The sequence below is a fragment of the Eleutherodactylus coqui genome, chromosome 5, assembly GCF_035609145.1.
Source record: "Eleutherodactylus coqui strain aEleCoq1 chromosome 5, aEleCoq1.hap1, whole genome shotgun sequence".
Lineage (NCBI taxonomy): Eukaryota > Metazoa > Chordata > Amphibia > Anura > Eleutherodactylidae > Eleutherodactylus > Eleutherodactylus coqui.
The window spans coordinates 109,816,279-109,843,694 of NC_089841.1; the positions used below are offsets into that span (position 1 = coordinate 109,816,279).

Genomic DNA, 27,416 nt, shown 5'->3' on the forward strand with positions numbered 1-27,416 from the left:
TTGGAGCGCACCAGCTGTACAGCCGAGCGCTCCAAGTTAGGGATGCAGAAGACAAGCGCCGCTTGTCTTCTGCATCCAGCTGTTCTCTGTTTGGGGCCCAGCCGAGCGCTCCAAGCGGTGTATGAAGAACGTAGCTGTACAGCTGTGTTCTTCATACCCAGCCTGTCATCAGGGAGCTGGATACAGCTGACACAATAGTATCAGCTGTATCCTGCTGTGAATTCCTGATAAGGCTGATTGTTGTCTTTTAGCATGCTAAAAGACAACGATGAGCGACGGCTTAACGAAAACTGCACGATGTCCGTGCAGTTACACACAACGATTATCGCTCAAAAGATGGCTTTTGAGCGAATTATGAGCGATAATCGTTGTGTCTAAATGGGCCTTAAATCAATTTATAATCTCCAGTAAAGTCAATTGCACATGACAAGACTCTCTTCAAATGCTGATAGTTGTGAAATGTTCTACAGTATGTGCACACATATTATTTTATTATACAATATGTCACTTCAGAGCTTCATAAGAGTTTAATATTTGTGGTCAAGTTAAATTTCTAGATGTGATATAGCATCCTTCCAATTCCGTGTTACATAGTACATAAACTATGACAGCGATGCATTTGCCATGACAAGGCACAAAATGATTATTATAAAAGATTATTAAGCAATTGTATGAATATTATAAATCATGTCAAATGTTATAAAGGACCTAGAATACTTATGGGAAGATGTCCTGTGCTAAGTAGTTAATTAACTGTTTTACTATAATATCATTATTACGAAAGCGATATTGCGGCTCCATTGATTATAGTTTCTCAGTGTCAGCTCTTTATTTTAAGCCTCGTAGACTAATGATATGTTACAAACTTCCACGACATTAATTTACCCCATGTAAGCACAAAGATAATTTAGTCAATTATATTTGATTTGTACAGTTATTTCTAGCTTGTGAATATACAATGACAGACTTGTAAATAAAGCTAAACAAATAATGCCACAGATAATTCTGCCAAATATGGTGTTTAATCTTATTTTGGTGCATATACTATGTTCACGGAGATATGAATATTTACACCCATTTTATATTCTAAGTGTATATCCTATATATAGTGTGGGAAACCTTTTTGAGGGAGTATGCAAAAAAAAACTTTTTCAGTGCTAAGGTACTAATGACAGTGACAGCTGCAGAACATGTATTAACAGTGATAGGACTGGCAGTAGCAGCCACAGGACCCTCCAATAACAGTGATAGCCAGAAAAATACATATAAACAAGATTTAGTACCATTATAGAAAATGTCAGCTAGGAAGAGAAGCAAATAAAAATGCTTATAGGCCATTATATAAAGAAATGTAAAGCATTAGTGGTCATTGGTAAGTTCTGCTTAAAGGAGTTGTACCAAGATCACAAGTTATTTGCTACCTGCAAATAGGTAACTTGCAGATAGCTGAGCAGCAAGCGCTTGGGTATTTCCGTCAGCCTCAGTGAAATGAATGGAGTGCTGACCATGCATGCACAGCTAGCACTTCATTCATTTTGACATCACTGTTGGAGGGAGAACAACCCCCACAGTGACTGCCAGAGGGGTACATGGGACCCCCGTTCTCGAGATAGATGGAGCTCTCAGCAGTGAGAACTCCACCGATCAGCAAGTTATCCACTATCCAGTTAATTACTGTAACCTGCTGCTGATCAGTCTTCTCCCCCCTAAACTCTCCCCTGTCTAATCTATCCTGAATGCAGAAACCAGGCTTATCTTTTTGTCCAGCTGCTACACTGATGCCTTCACCCTGTGCCAATCACTACACTTGTTGCCCATTGCTTTAGAATAGGGAATAACTTTTGATCTTGGTATAACTTCTTTAACAAGAGGTATAATGTTGCAATTTCCTCCCACACTGGTTGCCATCCACTTAAGAATACAATTTAAATCTGTCGTCCATAAAGCTCTCCACAGTGCTGCACCACAGTATATCTTCTCCCTCATCCTGTATACTGCCCTAACTGTACTCTCCTCTCCGCTAATGGCCTTAGCCTGAATTCCTCTTTAATCTGAACTCCCACTCCAATCTCCAAAATTTTTCCTGAGCTGCACCACTTCTCTGGAATGCACTAGTATTTTGTTTAAAAGATGGCTGGACCATTGTGACACCCATATATCCTTATAGATTGTAAGCTTTTGTGAGCCGGGCCCTCACCTCTAGTTTTCAAATTGTCTATCAGTTTATTACTGTATGTAATATCTTATTTTGTCTATGTTCCCTCTGATTTGTAAAGTTCTGTAGAATATGTTGTCACTATATAACTAAAGAATGGAGAACATATACAGTAAATACCGATATTTAACAAACTTTAAATTATTTAGCAAATGTCCAATACAAGAAAGCAGCATCAGAGGTGTAGAAGTAATTCCAAGTCACGGCTTTTGCTCTCAGTGCATCTCTTTTATTTCATATGCTTGGTCATAATAACAGCAGCGACGGCTGTTTTGACCCGTCTCATGGGTCTTTTTTAATTATTTAGCAACAATTTATACAACCATATCACACTGAAGACGTCATTTTATATATATACTATATTAGACTGCAAAACCGTGCATGCATTTACTGTGAAAATTGGGGCAATGGAGTCCAAGTCAATTTTGGGAAGATTCTAACTCCAGTTTCAAAGTAAAAATATTATTTTTTATATATTAATATCAAATATATTAAGCCTAATTAAGCCATTTTATTACAGTATGTTGTATTTATTGCTACAAATTATTATACATGAGCCATTTGTAAAATCTGGTATTCCAACACCAAAGGCTTTATTAAAAAGAAATACAGCAAGAACCTTAAAAAAAATTTGTCCTTTTTTGGGATTTACAATGTAATTGACGTTACTGCACAGAGCTCTATTACAGAGCTTTGGTGCAACTGTTCTCTCTCTTCTCACAATCCACATAAAAAGTGTGACTTAATTTTGCTCACGTCTAGTGCTCTGCTTTTGTACTGGTTATGTGCATTGCAGATCCAAGCATGACTTGTGTTGGCCTGCCTTCTGGGCACATGAAGGACATACATAGGGGGGCATTGAGACAATAATCCCTCCCCTTAATACCTTCTTACTTTAAAAAAAAATCTTACCTTGGTGCAAAGTCACTGTCTTTAACAATACACACTTTCTTCTCAGGTACGCTTTTCCAGGTTTGAGGATCAGCTAAATCTACAAGCGCCTTAGCATTGAGCAAACCAAATCCAAATCTACTGTTCACCATGAGACCTGCTCCATTTTTCTTCCAGCCAGAGTTATTAGCTAATGGATCATACTCGCTTGTCCAGGCCACAAGATGCTGCATATCTCTCCATGTCAGATTAGGGCTAATGAATGAAAAGAAAAATGTTAGACTCCTATCTTCTGAAGGCCATCACAAAAGCATTCTGTTCTATTGACATAATGCAACAGCCTTAGATGAACTTGAAACTGATAGAATAAAAGCCTTATAAGATTTCTGAAGATGGTACCAGGAAAAGCATGTAATTCTCCAATCTTCAGTCACACCTCTTTGAACCATACTCCCTAAATTGCATCTAAAAGTGGTTCTTCTAGAGGAGTAGTCCTCTTAAAGAAAATTGCTAATATGCATAGTATACAGTAAGATAAAACCTGAAAACGTGTCACTGTAAATCCTACCTAGATAAAAGAGATGGTCATCTCCAAGGGTTGCCATATAGATTAGATTTAGATTGGCTGAACCCAATGACTTCAGCGAGACCAGCCAACCATCTAATGTGATGGCCTCCTGGATCTCCCCAAATGGGCAGCTGGATTTTAAATGCACAATCTTTTTGTTTTCAGGAGAGAAGCTTCTGCCAGAGGTATCTGGCAGAGGCTTCCTCCGTCTCTGCATTGAGAATACATGCACACTCAACCAAGCGTGGTTATGAATGCGATTTGGAAGAGATTAACCAATGGCTAGCTCATGTATGGGCACCCTAATGATCCCCATACACTTTAGATTTTAGTTGTACACACCTGCTGATAACAGCAGGGCCAGATATAGCCCTGATGTGTATGAGGGCAGCTCAACTTTTCCCTGACAGATGATCTCAAAGGAAGGATCGGAAACTTTGAATTTTGATACCCTATCCTTTTGTTCCCCAAGAGATAAGCTAGCGTAGCTGGCTGCAACTTGCCTCCTTAAACACATGAACATTTTGCCAAGCTGAATGTCTATGTGTACAGTATGCGGCAGCGGGGAGAAACGGCTGTCAGAAGAACGATAGTTTGTACAGCAGTTGTTGAAAGTATATGGGCAGCCCAAGAGGTGGATATTTGGAGAGGTTTCATTATAAACTGCAAATACTGTATTTATTTACCAGTCCAGAGGATAATTAACATCTACGGTAGAGGAAACACATCTACTGTATTTTACATATATAGGTGACTCAAGATTATGCAATTTGTTAATTTTTGTTCTAGACTGCATGGGTTTTGGTGTTATAGGCAAACTGATATTTTTAGTTCTTACTTTAGTTCCAAAGCCAAAGCAAAGATTCCAGCAGCTAATGGAGCGGATGCAGAGGTTCCTGTATGTGTTTCAGTGCAATCATTATGTAGATCTGCACTAATCTAAAGTTTGACAAAAGAAAAGACAATAAAACAACACATATTTACTGATAAATAGAAATATATATATATACCCATTCATATTGGTGTATATGAGTTGCGCCTGAAATTCCCAGGTGCAACTCGCATCGGATAGCACATGGACACCCTATCCATGTGAGTTTCAATCCCTTCGGACAGAGCATGTTGCATGTCCGACTCTAGTCCATGAGGACCAGAATAGGACATGCCGCAATTTTTAAATGCCTGTGTGAATAGCCTAATTGCCTATAATGGGTCCGAGTGCTGTCTGTGAAATACACGGACAGCACACACACAGATAACACTCCCGTTTGAATAGGCCCTTAGTTTGCATGTCAAATTTGGCAAACAACTTATTCTGAGATGTCAATGAACTAGACCTAGATTCAGGGGCTTAGAAGCTATAAACTGAAAAAATTGCAGCACTCTACAAATTCCAGTAAATATAAGTGATTGATTGACATGGGTGAGTAAGTCATTAATGTTCATTGGAATTTATAGGAGTGCTACATTTTTTTCCAATTATTGCCTTACTTTGTATGTACAAAACTTGGGGATCCGGCATAACATCATGAAAATAAGTGATTGGATGAAAAGGATCTGTTTATTTGCAGAAATGGTGCCATTCTTGTCCATGCACTGTGTCAGGTATTACAGATGAGCCTTATTCACTTGAATGGGGTGGTGCTACAATACAGATCATGGGCACGAATGGTACGGTTTCATGAAAAAAGTACAACCCCAATTCCAAAAAAGTTGGGATACTTTGTAAATAAATGTAAAAAAAAAAGGATGCAAAGATTTGGAAATCTCATATAAGCATATTTTATTTACCATAGAACCTATAACACATATCAGAAGTTGAAAGCGAGGCATTATGCCATTTCATTAAAAATAAAAATTAACCTAGTTAGAAATTGATGACAACAACACATCTCACAAAAGTTGGGACAGGGGTAGCAAAAGGCTGGAAACGTAAGAGGTACTAATAAAAAACAGCTGAAGGGTACATTTTCTACAAAGTCACCTGACTATGTATAGAAAGAGCATGTTAGAGAGGCAGAGTCTCTCAGAAGCAAAAATGGTCAGATGTTCACTAATCTGTGAAAAACTGCATCCAAAAATTGTGGAGCAATTTCAGTAAATGTTCCTCATTATAAAATCATAAAGACTTTGAATATTCCACAATCTATAGTACATAATATCAAAAGATTTGGAGAATCTGTAGAAATTCATGTGTACAAGGGACAATGCTTATGTTAAATATTGGATGCTTGAGATCTACGGGCCCTCAGGCTTCACTGCATTAAAAACAGGCATGATTCTGTAATGCAAATCACTGCATGGGCTCAAGAATACAGTGAAAAAGACAACTTTTCTTTGTTCTTTACACCAATTTTACATAGTGTCCCAACTTTTTGGGAATTTGGGTTGTAAATCTCCTCTTCCTAATCTCTGCTAAATCATATCTTTTAGCAGTAAAGAAGCAATTTTATATTTTTAATATAGATAGATGGATGATATAAAAATCTAAATCTGTTTCTATTCCTTGGAACATAGTAGAAATCATGTCTATATAGAGTATACTTACAATTCTCTGATCAGTGTAATCCCCACTGCTGTAGGCTGTTGCTAATGTGGAGGAGCATTTCTCTGCATACCAGGGTGACCGCCCTTGTTGGGAGGCACTGCTGATAGAGATGGTGTAGATGCTGTCTGTGTATCCATCACAATCGCAGTTATCGCCCTGACGACCACCATTACCAGAAGCCCAGACATAGATGGAACCTTTTCCATTCCGGCCCTTTAAATACAAACATTGCAATGTCATTATATTCTGAGTTGTGTAAATTATGTATTGTGTCCTGAATAACATGTTCTCATACATAATATATTGTACACTAATGCACTTTACTATTTCAGATACACTAGCATTCAAAAGTTTTAGAACACCTTAATTTTTCCAGTTATTTGTGACATTAACACAGTTTAAATCCAGCAAATAACATGAAATTATTCAAAGGTTCAAAAGTAAGTTAAAAACATAAAAATACAGTATTATGAATTTTTAACCTATGGTTAACAATAGTCTGAATTCATAATTTTAACCAAAGAGCTTTTTGCAGGGAACGCATCAAAGATAACTGCTCTGCAGCACAAAAAGCAAATTGTGGTCTGCAGTCGGGTGAAAACTATTTCTACAGGTGTCTCAACTTTTGTACATTACTTTGAAACTCTCATATTCTATACAAAGATGTAACAGACTGCATTACAACACCTGCTAGGGCAGGATTTGGACAGTTTTGCTCTTCAGAACAGTTCATAATGGCAAGAAAAAGGCAATTAACCAAAAAAGACAACGACGTTAAAAAAATGCAGCGATATCGCGTGAAAAAAACACGCAAAAAAAGCAAGTAGGTGTCCACTCTTAGGGCTCCTTCACACTGGTGATCGCGATTTTGCCACAACAAAACTGCGACAAAACTGCAATTGTGTGTTGATGAGATGTCTGAGCATCAGCGATGCTTTTTCTTGCAAAAACATCACTGCCACTTGCGATTTTCTCTCACGATTTTATTGTGCGATTTTCTCATGGAAGACAGTTGGAGTTCCTAAAGTTAAAAGTACATTGCATGAAAATCGCCAGTTCGTGCTTTGTGATGCGATAAAAAGGAGGCTCGATAGGAAAACACGGGAGATAATAAAAAGCAAAACACAGAAAGATAGGACATGCTGCGTTTTTTTTCCCACTCCACATCATATTAGTGAAAACATTGCAAATTGGAATAAAACCATTAAAAATCATTGATTTAATAATTCTGCGTTTTCACTCCTTCTCGCATCGCTCAAAAAAATGCGCAATTTTCTCGCAAGTGTGAAGGCACCCATAGAAATGTAAATCTTTCCCACAGAGAAATTTCCCAGAAAGCCATGATGGCAGTCGGTACAGTTTCCTACACCATCAAAAGGCGCTTGGAAACTTTGACAGGAAGAAGTCTGGCAGACCAAAGGCCACTACAGAATCAGATGCTAAGTTTTTGAGAGTTAAGAGTTGGTGTGATCGGCACCTCACAGCACAAAGTCTTCAAGCTTTGATTAATGCAATAAAAAATAAACAAGTTTCCATTTCATCAGTGAAGAGAAGACTTCTATCTCCAGGTTTGAGAGGTTGACTATCAGTAATAAAGCCACTGCTAAGATTGCAAAATCAAAAAAACTTGCCTGAGCCAAGCAGCACCTCCAGTGAAAAGCTGAAGAGTACAAGAACATCTTGTGGACTGATGAATCAAAATTTGACATCTTTGGTACAACATGCAAGGTTTTGTACACTGTCGTGTATGTGAAAGGATGGTTCCTGAGGGCTTAGTCACGCGGGCGCATCGGCGTGTTACTGCAGGTAGAAGACGCCGCACTTCAGGACGGACGTCTCTCTACAGCGCCGGAAGAAAGAACATATGACCGGCTTCATTGCCGGTCATGTGTTCTTTCTTCAGCGCTGCGGGGAGTCGTCCGTCTTGAAGTACAGCCGTCTTCTTCATACAGTAAGGGCTCAGTCACACAGGCGCATCGGCACCCGTGTACGGGTGCCGATGCGCCCGTGTGACTAAGCCTTGAGTGTGTGATACCAACTGTCAAACATGGAGGAGGAGGCGTGATGCTCTAGCGCTCTTTTGTTGGATCTAGATTTGGCAACTTACACAGAGTTACTGGCACACTGCACAAATAGCACTACCACAGGATTTTGATACACCATCCAATGCTCTCTACTGTCCATCTAGTTTTGTTAGGGGTTCATATTACAGCAAAACAATGATCCAAAACATACTTCTAGATTATATCAGAACTACTTAAGAAGACAAGAAGTAGCTGGTGGGTTTCAGAGTATGGAATGGCCTGCACAGTCTCTAGACTTAACCCCAATGAACTTGTTTGGGGTGAACTGGACAGAAGGGTGAAAGCAAAGCGACCTACAGATGCAACAATGTTGGGAAGAAAGAATGCCTTGATGGCGTAAAGCTATTATATCACCTTCAAGAGTCAAAAATCTAGATTTCATTTGGTGAAACAAACTTAATCCATTATTTTTATTCATCATCTTAACCTGTTCATTTGTTCTATGCTTTCATTACAAAGTACATTTGAGACATCAAACTGCATAAAGATCAATAAATACTAGAACAATTGAAGTGTTCTAAAACTTTTGACTGGTACTGTCGTTTTGAAGGTTAATATATATTTTCTTATTACAGAACAAACATTTACATTATCTTGAGGCTTCAGGATGTACAAGCAGGATCTTTCATAATGTATTAATAATCAATATGAATGTAGCAAATATTAACCCCTTAGTGACAAAGCTTGTTTGCACCTTAACCCCTTAGTGACCAAGCCTGTTTGCGCCTTAATGATCAGGCCAAATTTTGCAAATCTGACACGTGTCACTTTAACATGGAAAAACACCAGAAAGGTTTTGCATATCCAAGCGATTCTGACACTGTTTTTTCGCCACATGTTGTACTTCATTTAGGCGGAAAAAATAGACCGATAGAGAAGGCTCATAGGTGTCAGAATGATAGATACCCCCACAAATGACCCCATTTTAAAAACTAGACCCCTTAACGCATTCATCTAGGGGTATACTGTGTATTTTGACCCCACAGTTTTTGAATGAATCAAAGCAAAGCAGAAGGAAAAAATTACGATTTTTGTTTTTTTGGCAATTGTATCATTTTAAAAATAGGTTTTTTTTGTACAGCATACATAGGAATGAAGACTTTCACCCCAAAATGGATACCTCAGTTTGTCCCGTGTTCAGAGACATACCCATTGTGGCCCTGTCTGGATGCACAACGGGACCCAAACTGAACAGCACATCAAACTTTAACTGTCTTTTAACTTTTACGTGATCGCCATTATCCATGGATAATATATAATAAGTGCTAAAAACTACAGCTATCTGCAAAAAATAAGCCCCATATGACTATGTTGGTGGAAAAATGAAAAGTTAAGGGCCTTTGAGAGTGATCCCCCCCAAAAATATGTTTTTTTTCCAAAAAACATGCTTAATTTCAGTAAAAGTTTCAAAACTAAAAAAACAAAAACTACTGTATATACTGCACAATAAATTGGTATCAGCGTAATCGTCTGCTGGAAATCTTGATGTCATCTATTAATTCCAACTCTTACTGATTGAAGTATATTAAACAACATGACCCAGCCGTTAAAGTGCTTTTTACATGTTCTCACTTCAGAGTCTTATTCTGTTCTCCACTTTTACATTGTACTTGGATTAGTGGAAGATTTTTGTGTCATCTTGTCCTCATCTTCTTCACTTCTTTATGTCATCATTTTCTTTAGCTCTATGTATTGTGTCTTTTATAAGCAATCTTTCTTCTACACACTTGGCTCCTGAATTTCAATGATGTTGCTTATCAGTGGCAAAACTAGATAGTCTTCCAACTGAATGCAATATGTAATGTACATTTCAAATTACCTAATAATATATTTCCATTAAGGACATTATTTTATTTTTTGTAATGACTGAAAGTGCTGATACTGTATGATATACAAGCACCGAAAATGTAGCCCCTGACCTGAGATGTTCTGTATGACGGCATACAACAGACTACTGACCCGTTATGTACAGTTCACCATATTGAAAAGGACCAAAATGCTGTTGTATGGACGTAGATGTATAGACCAATATAGCACCTCTGTACTATGTAGACCTACAGCTATTAGAAAAGGCTTGAAATGTAAATATAATAAACTTTACTCCCTTTCCAATCCCCTGTCTGATGTCTGAAGACATTCTGATTGAAGGCTGTACAGCTCCAATGTCGGAAGACATCTGGCAGGGTAGTCTTACTGTATATTACTGGCTGCTCTGTTGTCAGGGGCTTATCCAGCATGTCCCATACTGCAGTACTGGCTCTAGCCAGCAGCTAGCGCCATTGTATATCGGCAGAAAGGGAAAGCACCCTAGGAAACCATGAATCCAAAATTGGATTGCAAAGGGTTAAAGCGGTTGATGGGGTAACAGCATTTATTTACTGATGTAACATCCATGGATGTGGTATACATTGAAATGTCTTCAAAAGATCATTTCCTAATGAAGACCACTCGCTACCTAGATTAGATTTTTCTGTGACAAATTTAATGCATTTTGTATTTTCCGTATATATTGTCAGTTTTGTTTAAGAGGACCAGCCCTGTAAACACTATTTTTTAATACAATTTTTGGTGGTTGTCTAGCTAGGTATTCCTTGTTCAGTATGTGGATGAGACATACTGCATGTAAACTATTTATTTATTTTTTAAAATTCCCCACTCTGTTTCATAGCGAGGTTACGTATGTATCACCGCCCATACACAAAGTATTGAATAAGGACAGCATTGCATACGCTGCCCATAGAAGAGAATAGGGCTCACACTCTGGTACACAGAGAAAAAGTGCATACTGCGATCCTTTTCTCGCATGTATCTACACACAGTGTAGATACGCTAATGTCAATGGATCAAAGAAAATCCATTTACTTTCATTGACTCCATTCACCGCGTATCATGCAGTTGTACGTCACAGTCATGTGAATTAGCCCTAAGGGTGGCTTCACACGTGCGTGTTTTTGTGCGTGCATACGTGTGCACAAAAACACTCGTCTATTAGAACACATACATTCCCTGCATTGAAGGCTGCATTGAAGGCAATGTACAGACCTTCATACACTCATGCTTTTGTGCGTACAGGGGTGCACACCTATGTACACACAAAAACACGCTCGTGTGAAGCCACCCTAAGAATAGAAACAGTCGGCAGATCATGCTGTCTATAGAAGTCTATGAAGATGAGAGGTTGGAGGAGAAGAAGCTGAGTGAGAAAGAAAAAGTAAGACACACATATGCTGCTGCAGCTAAAAGTATTTTAGGGCTCATGTCCACGGGGAAAATAGGATTTAGGATCCGCAGCGGATCTCCCGCGCGCGGATCCGCACCCCATAGGGATGCATTGACCACCCGCGGGTACATAAATACCCGCGGATCGTCAATAAAAGTGATTTAAAAAAAAATGGAGCATGGAAAAATCCGGACCATGCTCCATTTTCGTGCGGGTCTCCCGCGGGGACGGCTCCCGCGGGCTTCTATTGAAGCCTATGGAAGCCGTCCGGATCCGCGGGAGACCTAAAATAGGAATTTAAAGTATTTACCATCCGGCGCGGGCGGGGAAGATCAGCTGTTCCTCACGGCCGCATCTTCCTTGCTTCGGCTCGGCGGATGTGCCCGGCGCATGCGCGCGGCACGTCGGCGACGTGCCGCCGGCGTCAGGAATTCATCCGCCGGCCGAAAATGAAGATCCGGCCGTGAGGAACATCTGATCTTCTCCGCCCGCGCCGGATGGTAAATACTTTTAAATTCTTATTTTCGGCGCTCATGTCCGCGGGGCAGGAGGGACCCGCTGCAGATTCTACATGGAGAATCTGCAGCGGATCTGATTTTCCCCGTGGACATGAGGCCTTACTGTCTCACAGCTACGGCAATGACATCTACACTGCTCAGTACTTTTCAATAATTTATTTCATGCTCCTACTGCTTGTGGATGTAAGAGACAGAGATAGGGGAGCAAGATCGCCTTTACTTTCTGTGTGCTGTGTATGTATAATAGAAGCTACTCTCCACCAAAACTGGAATTAGAGCTGAAGCCTGCAAAGCGAAAAATTGCTTGAAAAATTCAGGATACAAGTCATATAATGGCCAGAAATAGCACTACCCCTCATGGACACACATAGCAACTTATTATGAAAAGTCTTCTGAAAGTTTAGGTACATTTTAAAGCAAAAATGAACATGTTTAATTGCTCTCTGCTGATAGTCTGGATGATACATAGTTTATGCATTATTTTACCTGTTTGATACCATACTCAAAGGCTTTTTGGGCCAGTTTCCCAGGCCCTTCAACAGTTTTTCCATCATCATTTGGCCCCCAGCTGGCACTGTAAATGTCCACATGCTGAGGATTAAACCCAATAGAACTTGCTTCAATTGCATCAGTCACAACACCATCCAGCATCCGAATTCCTAAAATATACAACAGTTGAGAATTATATACTGAGAATGCAGCAAGAAAATTATTACTACAACTGTATAATTCCCAGTGTTCCTTACATGATTTATACATAAAATTCTTATTAAGGACCCCTGATTAATATTTACCACTTTTTCGTGCTATGTACAGATGGTGCTTCTCTTGGGTAAAATGAATCCTAAATAAACATAGTTATGAAGTGTAATTTATCCGCATAATACAACCTAGCTCATGGCCAAACTCCATGTTTTGTGGAATTCTGCTCCTCTCCGAGGGTATTTAATATTTCCTCTAGTAGAGCCCTGAAAGCATCACTTTTTAACCCTTTTCTAGTTTATCGGCATCAACAATGCATTGTAACACGTCTAGCGCTAATGCTATGGAGGATGCATTTTTTCAGGCTTCAAGATAAAAGAATACATAAAGTGCCTTTCCACCTTTGACTAACACTGAATATATACACTACTCAAACAATGTGTAATAGAGTATCTTCGTTCTGGGGTAAAAAGGTCAAGGAGAATATCAGTCAATATTTATTTATTTCAAAGGGGTTTACGGGGACTAAACTACTGATATGCTATCATCAGGATTGGTCATCAATAGTTGATCAGCAGGGTCAGCCGTTCGAGATTACTGCCAATCAGCTAACTGAAGAGGCTGCAGTGCTTGGTGAGAGCCTGAGACCGTCTCAGTTCCTTTTAATTGAATGGGACTAGAGATGAGCGAACGTACTCGTCCGAGCTTGATGCTCGTTCGAGTATTAGCGTGTTCGAGATGCTCGTTACTCGTGACGAGTACCACGCGATGTTCGAGTTACTTTCACTTTCATCTCTGAGACGTTAGCGCGCTTTTCTGGCCAATAGAAAGACAGGGAAGGCATTAAAACTTCCCCCTGCAACGTTCAAGCCCTATACCACCCCCCTGCAGTGAGTGGCTGGCGAGATCAGGTGTCAACCGAGTATATAAATCGGCCCCTCCCGCGGCTCGCCACAGATGCATTCTGACATAGCTCAGGGAAAGTGCTGCTGATGCTGGAGCTGCTATAAGGAGAGCGCTAGGAGTGATTTTAGGCTTCAAGAACCCCAACGGTCCTTCTTAGGGCCACATCTGACCGTGTGCAGTAGTGTGGAGGCTGCTTTTTGCAGTGTTGCACCTTTTTTTTTTGTATATCGGCCGTGCAGAGCATTGCGTCCTCAGTCTGCAGTAATTTTACATAGTATAGGGCCAGTAGTGCTGAGGCAGGGACAGTGAAAAAGGTGAAAGACATATACTGTCTATATAGGCAGTGGGCTTTTCCCAAAAAATTTGGGACAAACAAATCTATTTGGGCTGCCTGTGACCGTCCTGACTGTACTGCGTCTCTGCTGGGGGTAGTAGTCCTAATTAATACGCAGCCAGCTAAGTGTTACAGCAGGCTTGCGCAAAATTTTTTCCTGGCTCTGCGTTGCCCGTTACATCATTGCTGTCATCCTGTCCAGAGGGAAACAGTCTGCACTGCAGTAATTTTACATAGCATAGGGCCAGTAGTGCTGAGGCAGGGACAGTGAAAAACGTGAAAGACATATACTGTCTATATAGGCAGTAGGCTTTTTCAAAAAAATTTGGGACAAAAAAATATATTTGGGCTGCCTGTGACCGTCCTGAGTGTACTGCGTCTCTGCTGGGGGTAGTAGTCCTAATTAATACGCAGCCAGCTAAGTGTTACAGCAGGCTTGCGCAAAATTCTTTCCTGGCTCTGCGTTGCCCGTTACATCATTGCTGTCATCCTGTCCAGAGGGAAACAGTCTGCACTGCAGTAATTTTACATAGTATAGGGCCAGTAGTGCTGAGGCAGGGACAGTGAAAAACGTGAAAGATATATACTGTCTATATAGGCAGTGGGCTTTTCCCAAAAAATTTGGGACAAAAAAATATATTTGGGCTGCCTGTGACCATCCTGAGTGTACTGCATCTCTGCTGGGGGTAGTAGTCCTAATTAATACGCAGCCAGCTAAGTGTTACAGCGGGCTTGCGCAAAATTCTTTCCTGGCTCTGCGTTGCCCGTTACATCATTGCTGTCATCCTGTCCAGAGGGAAACAGTTTGCACTGCAGTAATTTTACATGGTATAGGGCCAGTAGTGCTGAGGCAGGGGCAGTGAAAAACGTGAAAGACATATACTGTCTATATAGGCAGTGGGCTTTTCCCAAAAAATTTGGGACAAAAAAATCTATTTGGGCTGCCTGTGACCGTCCTGATTGTACTGCGTCTCTGCTGGGGGTAGTAGTCCTAATTAATATGCAGCCAGCTAAGTGTTACAGCAGGCTTGCACAAAATTCTTTCCTGGCTCTGCGTTGCCCGTTACATCATTGCTGTCATCCTGTCTAGAGGGAAACAGTCTGCACTGCAGTAATTTTACATAGTATAGGGCCAGTAGTGCTGAGGCAGGGACAGTGAAAAACATGAAAGACATATACTGTCTATATAGGCAGTGGGCTTTTTCAAAAAAATTTGGGACAAAAAAATATATTTGGGCTGCCTGTGACCGTCCTGAGTGTACTGCGTCTCTGCTAGGGGTAGTAGTCCTAATTAATACGCAGCCAGCTAAGTGTTACAGCAGGCTTGCACAAAATTCTTTCCTGGCTCTGCGTTGCCCGCTACATCATTGCTGTCATCCTGTCCAGAGGGAAACAGTCTGCACTGCAGTAATTTTACATAGTATAGGGCCAGTAGTGCTGAGGCAGGGACAGTGAAAAACGTGAATGACATATACTGTCTATATAGGCAGTGGGCTTTTCCAAAAAAATTTGGGACAAAAAAATATATTTGGGGTGCCTGTGACCGTCCTGACTGTACTGCGTCTCTGCTGGGGGTAGTAGTCCTAATTAATACGCAGCCAGCTAAGTGTTACAGCAGGCTTGCGCAAAATTTTTTCCTGGCTCTGCGTTGCCCGTTACATCATTGCTGTCATCCTGTCCAGAGGGAAACAGTCTGCACTGCAGTAATTTTACATAGCATAGGGCCAGTAGTGCTGAGGCAGGGACAGTGAAAAACGTGAAAGACATATACTGTCTATATAGGCAGTAGGCTTTTTCAAAAAAATTTGGGACAAAAAAATATATTTGGGCTGCCTGTGACCGTCCTGAGTGTACTGCGTCTCTGCTGGGGGTAGTAGTCCTAATTAATACGCAGCCAGCTAAGTGTTACAGCAGGCTTGCGCAAAATTCTTTCCTGGCTCTGCGTTGCCCGTTACATCATTGCTGTCATCCTGTCCAGAGGGAAACAGTCTGCACTGCAGTAATTTTACATAGTATAGGGCCAGTAGTGCTGAGGCAGGGACAGTGAAAAACGTGAAAGATATATACTGTCTATATAGGCAGTGGGCTTTTCCCAAAAAATTTGGGACAAAAAAATATATTTGGGCTGCCTGTGACCATCCTGAGTGTACTGCATCTCTGCTGGGGGTAGTAGTCCTAATTAATACGCAGCCAGCTAAGTGTTACAGCGGGCTTGCGCAAAATTCTTTCCTGGCTCTGCGTTGCCCGTTACATCATTGCTGTCATCCTGTCCAGAGGGAAACAGTTTGCACTGCAGTAATTTTACATGGTATAGGGCCAGTAGTGCTGAGGCAGGGGCAGTGAAAAACGTGAAAGACATATACTGTCTATATAGGCAGTGGGCTTTTCCCAAAAAATTTGGGACAAAAAAATCTATTTGGGCTGCCTGTGACCGTCCTGATTGTACTGCGTCTCTGCTGGGGGTAGTAGTCCTAATTAATATGCAGCCAGCTAAGTGTTACAGCAGGCTTGCACAAAATTCTTTCCTGGCTCTGCGTTGCCCGTTACATCATTGCTGTCATCCTGTCTAGAGGGAAACAGTCTGCACTGCAGTAATTTTACATAGTATAGGGCCAGTAGTGCTGAGGCAGGGACAGTGAAAAACATGAAAGACATATACTGTCTATATAGGCAGTGGGCTTTTTCAAAAAAATTTGGGACAAAAAAATATATTTGGGCTGCCTGTGACCGTCCTGAGTGTACTGCGTCTCTGCTAGGGGTAGTAGTCCTAATTAATACGCAGCCAGCTAAGTGTTACAGCAGGCTTGCACAAAATTCTTTCCTGGCTCTGCGTTGCCCGCTACATCATTGCTGTCATCCTGTCCAGAGGGAAACAGTCTGCACTGCAGTAATTTTACATAGTATAGGGCCAGTAGTGCTGAGGCAGGGACAGTGAAAAACGTGAATGACATATACTGTCTATATAGGCAGTGGGCTTTTCCAAAAAAATTTGGGACAAAAAAATATATTTGGGGTGCCTGTGACCGTCCTGACTGTACTGCGTCTCTGCTGGGGGTAGTAGTCCTAATTAATACGCAGCCAGCTAAGTGTTACAGCGGGCTTGCGCAAAAATCTTTCCTGGCTCTGCTGTGCGTTCCGTAAGCGAAGTCAGCCTCCAACCACAGGCCAATAAGCTGCACATTTAATTACAGCGTTCTGTTTCTGCACTACTGGTAATACACCATGCTGAGGGGTAGGGGTAGGCCTAGAGGACGTGGACGCGGGCGAGGACGCGGAGGCCTAAGTCAGGGTGTGGGCACAGGCCGAGCTCCTGATCCAGGTGTATCGCAGCCGAATGCTGCGGGATTAGGAGAAAGGCACGTTTCTGGCGTCCCCACATTCATCTCACAATTAATGGGTCCACGCGGTAGACCTTTATTAGAAAATGAGCAGCGTGAGCAGGTCCTGTCGTGGATGGCAGAAAGTGCATTCAGCAATCTATCGACCACCCAGAGTTCTGCGCCGTCCACTGCTGCAACTCTGAATCCTCTGGCTGCTGCTCCTCCTTCCTCCCAGCCTCCTCACTCCATTACAATGACACATTCTGAGGAGCAGGCAGACTCCCAGGAACTGTTCCCGGGCCCCTGCCCAGACGGGGCAGCAATGGTTCCTCTCCCACCGGAGGAGTTTGTCGTGACCGATGCCCAACCTTTGGAAAGTTCCCGGGGTCCGGGGGATTAGGCTGGGGACTTCCAGCAACTGTCCTAAGAGCTTTCAGTGGGTGAGGAGGACGATGACGATGAGACACAGTTGTCTATCACTCAGGTAGTATTAATTGGAGTAAGTCCGAGGGAGGAGCGCACAGAGGATTCGGAGGAAGAGCAGCAGGACGATAAGGTGACTGACCCCACCTGGTTTGCTAAGCCTACTGAGGACAGGTCTTCAGAGGGGGAGGCAAGTGCAGCAGCAGGGCAGGTTGGAAGAGCCAGTGCAGTGGCCAGGGGTAGAGGCAGGGCCAGACCGAATAATCCACCAACTGTTTCCCAAAGCGCCCCCTCGCACCATGCCACCCTGCAGAGGCCGAGGTGCTCAAAGGTCTGGCAGTTTTTCACTGAGAGTGCAGACGACCGACGAATAGTGGTGTGCAACCTTTGTCGCGCCAAGATCAGTCGGGGAGCCACCACCACCAGCTTCACCACCACCAGCATGCGCAGACATATGATGGCCAAGCACCCCACAAGGTGGGACGAAGGCCGTTCACCGCCTCCGGTTTGCACCACTGCCTCTCCCCCTGTGCCCCAACCTGCCACTGAGATCCAATCCCCCTCTCAGGACACAGGCACTACCGTCTCCTGGCCTGCACCCACATCCTCACCTCCGCTGTCCTCGGCCCCATCGCAAGCGCAAGTACGCCACCACGCACCCGCACGCTCAAGCGTTAAACGTGCACATAGCCAAATTGATCAGCCTACAGATGCTGCCGTATAGGCTTCTGGAAACGGAGGCTTTCAAAAGCATGATGACGGCGGCGGCCCCATGCTACTCGGTTCCCAGTCGCCACTACTTTTCCCGATGTGCCGTCCCAGCCCTGCACGACCACGTCTCCCGCAACATTGTACGCGCCCTCACCAACGCGGTTACTGCCAAGGTCCACTTAACAACGGACACGTGGACAAGCACAGGCGGGCAGGGCCACTATATCTCCCTGACGGCACATTGGGTGAATTTAGTGGAGGCTGGGACAGAGTCAGAGCCTGGGACTGCTCATGTCCTACCCACCCCCAGAATTGCAGGCCCCAGCTCGGTGGTGGTATCTGCGGCGGTGTATGCTTCCTCCACTAAACCACCCTCCTCCTCCTACGTAACCTCTGTCTCGCAATCAAGATGTGTCAGCAGCAGCACGTCGCCAGCAGTCGGTGTCGCGCGGCGTAGCAGCACAGCGGTGGGCAAGCGTCAGCAGGCCGTGCTGAAACTACTCAGCTTAGGAGAGGAGAGGCACACGGCCCACGAACTTCTGCAGGGTCTGACAGAGCAGACCGACCGCTGGCTTGCGCCACTGAGCCTCCAACCGGGCATGGTCGTGTGTGACAACGGCCGTAACCTGGTGGCAGCTCTGCAGCTCGGCAGCCTCACGCACGTGCCATGCCTGGCCCACGTCTTTAATTTGGTGGTTCAGCGCTTTCTGAAAAGCTACCCACGCTTGTCAGACCTGCTCGAAAAGGTGTGCCGGCTCAGCGCACATTTCCGCAAGTCCAAGACGGACGCTGCCACCCTGCGCACCCTGCAACATCGGTTTAATCTGCCAGTGCACCGACTGCTGTGCGAAGTGCCCACACGGTGGAACTCTACGCTCCACATGTTGGCCAGGCTCTATGAGCGGCGTAGAGCTATAGTGGAATACCAACTCCAACATGGGCGGCGCAGTGGGAGTCAGCCTCCTCAATTCTTTACAGAAGAGTGGGCCTGGCCAGGTCCAGGACATCTGCCAGGTCCTTGCGAACTTTGAGGAGTCTACCCAGATGGTGAGCGGCGATGCTGCAATCATTAGTGTCACCATTCCTCTGCTATGCCTCTTGAGAAGTTCCCTGCAAAGCATAAAGGCAGACGCTTTGCGCTCGGAAACAGAGGCGGGGGAACACAGTATGTCGCTGGATAGTCAGAGCACCCTCATGTCTATATCTCAGCGCGTTGAGGAGGAGGAGGTGGAGGAGCATGAGGAGGAGGGGGAAGAGACAGCTTGGCCCACTGCTGAGGGTACCCATGCTGCTTGCCTGTCATCCTTTCAGCGTGTATGGCCGGAGGAGGAGGAGGATCCTGAAAGTGATCTTCCTAGTGAGGACAGCCATGTGTTGCATACAGGTACCCTGGCACACATGGCTGACTTCATGTTAGGATGCCTTTCTCGTGACCCTCGCGTTACACGCATTCTGGCCACTACGGATTACTGGGTGTACACACTGCTCGACCCACGGTATAAGGAGAACCTTTCCACTCTCATACCCGAAGAGGAAAGGGGTTCGAGAGTGATGCTATACCACAGGACCCTGGCGGACAAGCTGATGGTAAAATTCCCATCCGACAGCGCTAGTGGCAGAAGGCGCAGTTCCGAGGGCCAGGTAGCAGGGGAGGCGCGGAGATCAGGCAGCATGTACAGCACAGGCAGGGGAACACTCTCTAAGGCCTTTGACAGCTTTCTGGCTCCCCAGCAAGACTGTGTCACCGCTCCCCAGTCAAGGCTGAGTCGGCGGGAGCACTGTAAAAGGATGGTGGGGGAGTACGTAGCCGATCGCACGACCGTCCTCCGTGACGCCTCTGCCCCCTACAACTACTGGGTGTCGAAGCTGGACACGTGGCCTGAACTCGCGCTCTATGCCCTGGAGGTGCTTGCTTGTCCTGCGGCTAGCGTCTTGTTAGAGAGGGTGTTTAGTGCGGCTGGGGGAATCATCACGGATAAGCGTACCCGCCTGTCAACCGACAGTGCCGACAGGCTTACACTCATAAAGATGAACAAAGCCTGGATTTCCGCAGATTTTTCTGCTCCACCAGCGGACAGCAGCAATACCTAAACAATACGTAGGCTGCACCCGCAGATGGAAGCATCGTTCTCTCTCTATCACCATCAAAAACGGGGACCTTTTTGCTTCATCAATCTGTGTATTCTATTCATCCTCCTCCTCCTGCTCCTCCTCCTGAAACCTCACGTAATCACGCCGAACGGGCAATTTTTCTTAGGCCCACAAGGCTCAGTCATATAACTTTTGTAAACAATGTTTATACGTTTCAATTCTCAATTGAATAAAGCATTGAAACTTGCACCTGAACCAATTTTTATTTTAACTGGGCTGCCTACAGGCCTAGTTACAAATTAAGCCACATTAACCAAAGCGATTAATGGGTTTCACCTGCCCTCTTGGTTGGGCATGGGCAATTTTTCTGAAGTACATTTGTACTGTTGGTACACCAATTTTTTGTGGCCCTCGCCTACATTGTAATCCTAGTAATTTTTAGCCCACCTGCATTAAAGCTGAAGTTACCTCAGCTGTGCTGGGCACTGCAATGGGATATATTTATGTACTGCCGGTGGGTTCCAGGGAGCCACCCATGCTGTGTGTCCACAGGGACTTCACATTAAGGATTTGTACCTGCCAGTGTCTATGTATTCAAAACCCCGGTCAGACTGGGGCATGCAGTGTGGGCCGAAGACCACCTGCATTTAATCGGACGTTACCTCAGCTGTGATGGGCAATGCAATGGGATATATTTATGTACCACCGGTGGCTTCCTGGGACCCACCCATGCTGTCGGTCCACACGGAGTTGTAACTGCATGTATCCACTTCTAAAGAACCCCAGTCTGACTGGGGCATGCAGTGTGGGCCGAAGCCCACCTGCATTTAACATGACATTACCTCAGCTGTGATGGGCAATGCAATGGGATATATTTATGTACCGCCGGTGGCTTCCTGGCACCCACCCATGCTGTCGGTCCACACGGAGTTGTAACTGCATGTGTCCACTTCTAAAGAACCCCAGTCTGACTGAGGCATGCAGTGTGGGCCGAAGCCCACCTGCATTTAACATGACATTACCTCAGCTGTGATGGGCACTGCAATGGGATATATCTATGTACCGCCGATGGCTTCCTTGCACCCACCCATGCTGTGGGTCCACACGGAGTTGTAACTGCATGTGTCCACTTCTAAAGAACCCCAGTCTGACTGGGGCATGCAGTGTGGGCCAAAGCCCACCTGCATTTAACATGACATTACCTCAGCTGTGATGGGCAATGCAATGGGATATATTTATGTACCGCCGGTGGCTTCCTGGCACCCACCCATGCTGTCGGTCCACATGGAGTTGTAACTGCATGTGTCCACTTCTAAAGAACCCCAGTCTGACTGGGGCATGCAGTATGGGCCGAAACCCACCTGTATTTAACATGACATTACATCAGCTGTGCTGAGCACTGCAATGGGATATATTTATGTACCGCCGGTGGGTTCCAGGGAGCCACCCATGCTGTGGGTCCACAGGGAGTTGTAACTGCATGTGTCCACTTCTAAAGAACCCCAGTCTGACTGGGGCATGCAGTGTGGGCCCAAGCCCACCTGCATTTAACATGACATTACATCAGCTGTGCTGGGCACTGCAATGGGATATATTTATGTACCGCCCGTGGGTTCCAGGGAGCCACCCATGCTGTGGGACCACAGGGAGTTGTAACTGCATGTGTCTACTTCTAAAGAACCCCAGTCTGACTGGGGCATACAGTGTAGGCCGAAGCCCACCTGCATTTAACATGACATTACCTCAGCTGTGATGGGCAATGCAATGGGATATATTTATGTACCGCCGGTGGGTTCCAGGGAGCCACCCATGCTGTGGGTGCACACGGAATTCCCATTGTGGAGTTGTACCTGCCTGTGACTATTTATAAAAAAACGCGGTCTGACTGGGGCATGCAGACACCTTGACAGAATGAATAGTGTGTGGCACATAGGTTCCCCATTGCTATGCCCACATGTCCAGCTCCAGATGGAGATGGCACAGGATTGGATTTCTCATTGCTTCTGTACAGCATTGTGGGCTATCGCCCCGCCCCTTTTAAAGAGGGTCGCTGCCTAGCCGTGCCAACCCTCTGCAGTGTGTGCCTGCGGTTCCTCCTCATGACAGACGCACTTATAAATAGACATGAGGGTGGTGTGGCATGAGGGCAGCTGAAGGCTGCGCAGGGACAATTTGGTGTGCGCTGTGGACACTGGGTCGTGCAGGGGGGGGGGGTTGGGCAGCATGTAACCCAGGAGAAGTGGCAGCGGAGTGTCATGCAGGCAGTGATTGTGCTTTGTTGGAGGTAGTGTGGTGCTTAGCTAAGGTATGCATTGCTAATGAGGGCTTTTCAGAAGTAAAAATTGTTGGGAGGGGGGGGCCCACTCTTGCCGCTATTGTGGCTTACTAGTGGGATCTGGGAACTTGAGATGCAGCCCAACATGTAGCCCCTCGCCTGCCCTATCCGTTTCTGTGTCGTTCCCATCACTTTCTTGAATTGCCCAGATTTTCACAAATGGAAACCTTAGCGAGCATCGGCGATATACAAAAATGCTCGGGTCGCCCATTGACTTCAATGGGGTTCGTTATTCGAAACAAACCCTCGAGCATCGCGAAAATTTCTTCCCGAGTAACGAGCACCCAAGCATTTTGGTGCTCGCTCATCTCTAAATGGGACCAAGCTGCAATACCAGGCACAGATATACAATTTATGGTGCTATGCAGGGGTAACTATAGGGGATGCAGGGGATGCGGTTTCACCCGAGCCCAGGAGCCTTAGGGGGCCCATAAGGCCTCTCTTCTCCATATAGGGTGCTCAGTACTATGAATAAAACATTATAGTTGGGGGCCCTGTTACAGGTTTTGCACTGGGGCCCAGGAGCTTCAAGTTACGCCTCTGGTGGTATGGACTGAAATGACAGCAACTCTCACAATTTTTTACATTTTATTGTAAATACAGGAAAGGGGTTTTTTAACATTTAATATACTTTATTTTTTACAATATTAAAGAGAATGTTAGTTTGCACATATTTTTACTTTTTTGCAGTCCCCATAAGAGACTTGAACTTGCTATTGTTTGCTTGCTTATTGAATATACTGCAGGCATTCTATTTCTGGCAGAAATACACAGTTAAGGCCCATTTACACCAGCAGATGATCGCTCAAAGATCGCTCAAACGACAGTTTGAGTGACAGCTTTAAGCGATCATTTTACATAAACTATTAAGTAGCTACTCAGCTACTTAAGTACCAATTAGGTATGCAAATGCAGCCTTAGCTGAATGCAGTTATTAGTCCAAGGGCTATTATCTGCGCTCAGATCCTTTGTTCTCCAGGGGGAAACAATGCTATCAGCACTCCTCATGCAGAACTGCTGATAAGGCTGAAGGACGATTTTTAGGTTGGACTGAATTTAACAATCAGCTAGCAGTGCCCGAAAAGTGCACGATGGAAGTGCGTTTAGACGCACCGATTATCGCTAAAACGATCTCCGATTAGCAATTATCTTTGGCGATCTATCGGCTGGTGTAAATGGGCCTTAACCCTGGAGGCTTCCAGTAGGGCCCCCGACCGCCATGACCCCAGGTGGCACCCCACAATCTCATTTAGGACTCCCTGAAAGCTGAATGGGGCATTTGAAGAGTTAACAGCCATGATTGGTGTTCTCTCCAATCATGGCTGTCAATGGCAGTTGTCAGCTGTCAAAGATGGACTATACTTGCCGTGTATGCTCCATACACAGACACCTGGCATGCACTATATATGTACGGTGCATGTCAGGAAGGGTTTACACCCTTTAATGTACCATTTCCTGCATGATGGCTTGTATTTTTTAATGGAATTTTGAGGTACATATAATAAATGGAATAGCTTTTATAATTTTTTTTGGCCCTGAATAGTAAATATTTCTTTAACCTCACACTAGGTCTCCCCCCACAGTATGTAAATCACCCTCATACTACTTTCTCTTTTCCCCAATATTATAACAACCATCCTATGTCTCTTCCCCCAAAGTATATAAATCCCCCTACTTTATATTTTATATTTCTCCCCTGAGTATATATATTCTTCCTACCAGTATTTTGTCTATCACCAAGTAGCACTTCTTCCAAACAGCATATGTCACACATATATACATATATGTATATGTCCTCCCTTGCTCTCATCCCTGCCCATGGGAACAGGTCTTGCCCCCTCTCTACTCTTGACACACAGCAGGAGTCGGTTATCAGGTGCGCTTCTCTTAGGCTGTACCGGTCGCATGACACAAGACACAAGACCATAGGGAGAGGAATCTCAGCTGATAACCGAGTCCTGCTGTGTGCTTACTGCCGAGAGGATAGAGAGCGAAATGGTATGAGCTGGTTTCTTGGAGGGGAGGGAAGAGAGGGTAGTCATTCCACTGCCATGACGCCGACCTGGCAAATGGCAGCCAGCGCCCTGTGCTACTGTACAGGTCGCACGTGGCTAATGCCAGCCCTGTAGCATAGGTCATCAGTAGTGTAATGCTAGAATGCCCCTTTAATAATACAGTAACTTGTGTGAATACTCAAGACAGCGAGGATCATCAACACAAATAAGTGAGGCTTGTAAAAATGCAAACATCAAAATGAGCTTTTTAACATCCTACCAATTATATTTTCTATTATTATTTAATCCCTTTAATCATGTTCTTTATCTCTAAAGAACTCCACCCCAACCTAACCCTATACTAACCCAGACAGCAGTATATTCAGAATTCCTAACCATGAATCCCAAGTAGTGCTTCCATTTTATTTACTGAAGCACAATTTTTCAATTTAAACTATTGTATTTAATGGGGACAGCCAATGATCAACTGTAGGGATCTTAGGAGAAACAGAGTGCTGCACTATGACTTTCCATGCAGAAATTACCAATCTACCCATGCCAATAGCAAAATTGTCTTCAGCTTTACCCAAGAAAATGTGTCCAAGTATACATAGCTTTTAGAGATGAGCGAACCTACTCGTTTCGAGTAATTACTCGATCGAGCACCGCGATTTTCTAGTACTCCCGTACTCGGGTGAAAAGATTCGGGGGGCGCCGGGGGGCGGGGGGAGGCGTGGCGGAGCGAGGGGTAGCAGCGGGGAACAGGGGGGAGCCCTCTCTCTCTCCCTCTCCCCCCCACTCCCCGCTGCAACCCCCCACTCACCCACAGCACCCCCCGAATCTTTTCGCCCGAGTACGGATCGCGGCGCTCGGGCGAAAAAGGAGCGTGGCCGAGTAGGCTCGCTCATCTCTAATAGCTTTATATTAAATACCAAGCTGACTTTATAAAGTCTCCCTAATAGTTTTTTACAGGCCCAGTAAAAAATATTTCGAAACATTTCTGTCTGGACATCAAAATGGAGAGATTAACTATAAACTAATGAGTAAGTAAAAATGACATAGATCATGTGACCAAAGATTGCAGAATAGCAATGCGACCTCACAGTCAACTAACAGAACATATCGATAACTAATACGGCTTTACAAGCTTCCACCAACAATGCACTCTGGTACACTGGACAATTATTTACATATTGTATAACAATCAATACATAGCAATATAATACAGAGCCAACAAATGACTAAAATATTATTTTTTACCTCCTATTTTGGAATTATATGCCACTCCAACTCCACATTTCTTGTTGTTTGCAACCATTGCGACTTCTCCTGCACATCTAGTGCCATGTCTGTAGTACAAAGTAAAAAAAAACAGCAGTAATAACCAAACTTGTTCTTCTATTAGGTTTCAGAGGGAATTTCCCTAACGTTAACCATACATTGCATAACTTCATGTCTGTCTAATATAGATGTTACTAGAAGTAGATAATAAGACTCCTGCCACATCATCACTTCCAGGACTTCTTGTTCTTCTTTGCATTGAAGATATTTCTTAATGACCTTGGCTGCAAATTTAGGGGTCGTTGTCTTGTTGCAAAATAAATTTGGAATCACTCAGATGCCTTTTATTTATTTTTTTAAATCTTACATTTTTTTCTGACCTGCCTAAAACTTTTACACAGTACTGTAGCACATAGAGAGAGTGTGTTTTACTTACCTGTTCTCATTTGTGATATCATATCGTGGAAAAGGATCTTTATCTTTATCATTGAAGTCATAACTTGCTTCTGGATCCTGAAAAGCAAAAACAATCTTGAATCGCGTTGCTGTTTGAAGACACATATAACTTCTGTAATTTATGATGCTGTCAGATGGCATTTACCAAATATTAAACCTAAAGGGGATTGCCAGGCAGCGCCCACTGTCAGTGGAAGCCACTGCTCCTACCCCTGCATAGGGGCCGGTGCTTGTAATTGCAGGCATAGCTTCCATTGATTTCACTGAGAGCTGAGCCTGCAATTATGAGCGCCGACCCCTATGCAAGGGTAGGAGCAGTGGCTCCCACTCCAACCCCAAAGTATCCTGGCACTGACAGCGGGCGCTGCCTGGAAAACCCCTTTACCATGACACTTACATAATTTGCATAGATGTCTGTATGATTCCATTCTAATCCATCATCTAATATGGTAACAACAACCCCTTTTCCTGTTATTCCTTTCTTCCACACTGGTATGACATGGAGGTCCAGTTTTGGCATTGATGGGTTGACTCTTGTGTCTTGCTGAGAATATAAAAGCAACAATTATGGTATACTTGATAAAATGCACTTTCCTTACATAATGTCTAATATTGACTATTTTATATCTGCATTCTATGATGTAATGTGCCGGAGTGGCTGCAGCTCACACTTGTGCTTTGTGCTTTCTCTGTACTGTTGGTTATTGCCTTCTGATCCTGTTCTGCACCTGCTGCTGCCGAGTGAGTGTTTTTACATTGATAGATTGTTGTTTTTAACTTTTATTGCTATTTTTTTCTTTTATTTTTTTAATATTGCTA

General features: G+C 44.0%; 1 protein-coding gene across 1 annotated transcript in view; it reads right to left on the bottom strand.

Annotated features, from left to right (window-relative positions):
* Positions 1–27,416, bottom strand: part of PCSK1 (proprotein convertase subtilisin/kexin type 1) — a 57,900-nt gene that overhangs the window by 11,550 nt on the left and 18,934 nt on the right. The window contains exons 4-10 of the mRNA XM_066603010.1: positions 26,995–27,141; positions 26,578–26,654; positions 26,121–26,209; positions 12,531–12,703; positions 6,223–6,435; positions 4,513–4,613; positions 3,128–3,361 (exon numbers count right to left, since the gene is read on the bottom strand). Coding sequence (XP_066459107.1) covers positions 3,128–3,361; positions 4,513–4,613; positions 6,223–6,435; positions 12,531–12,703; positions 26,121–26,209; positions 26,578–26,654; positions 26,995–27,141 — 1,034 coding nt within the window. The remainder of the gene's footprint in view (positions 1–3,127; positions 3,362–4,512; positions 4,614–6,222; positions 6,436–12,530; positions 12,704–26,120; positions 26,210–26,577; positions 26,655–26,994; positions 27,142–27,416) is intronic.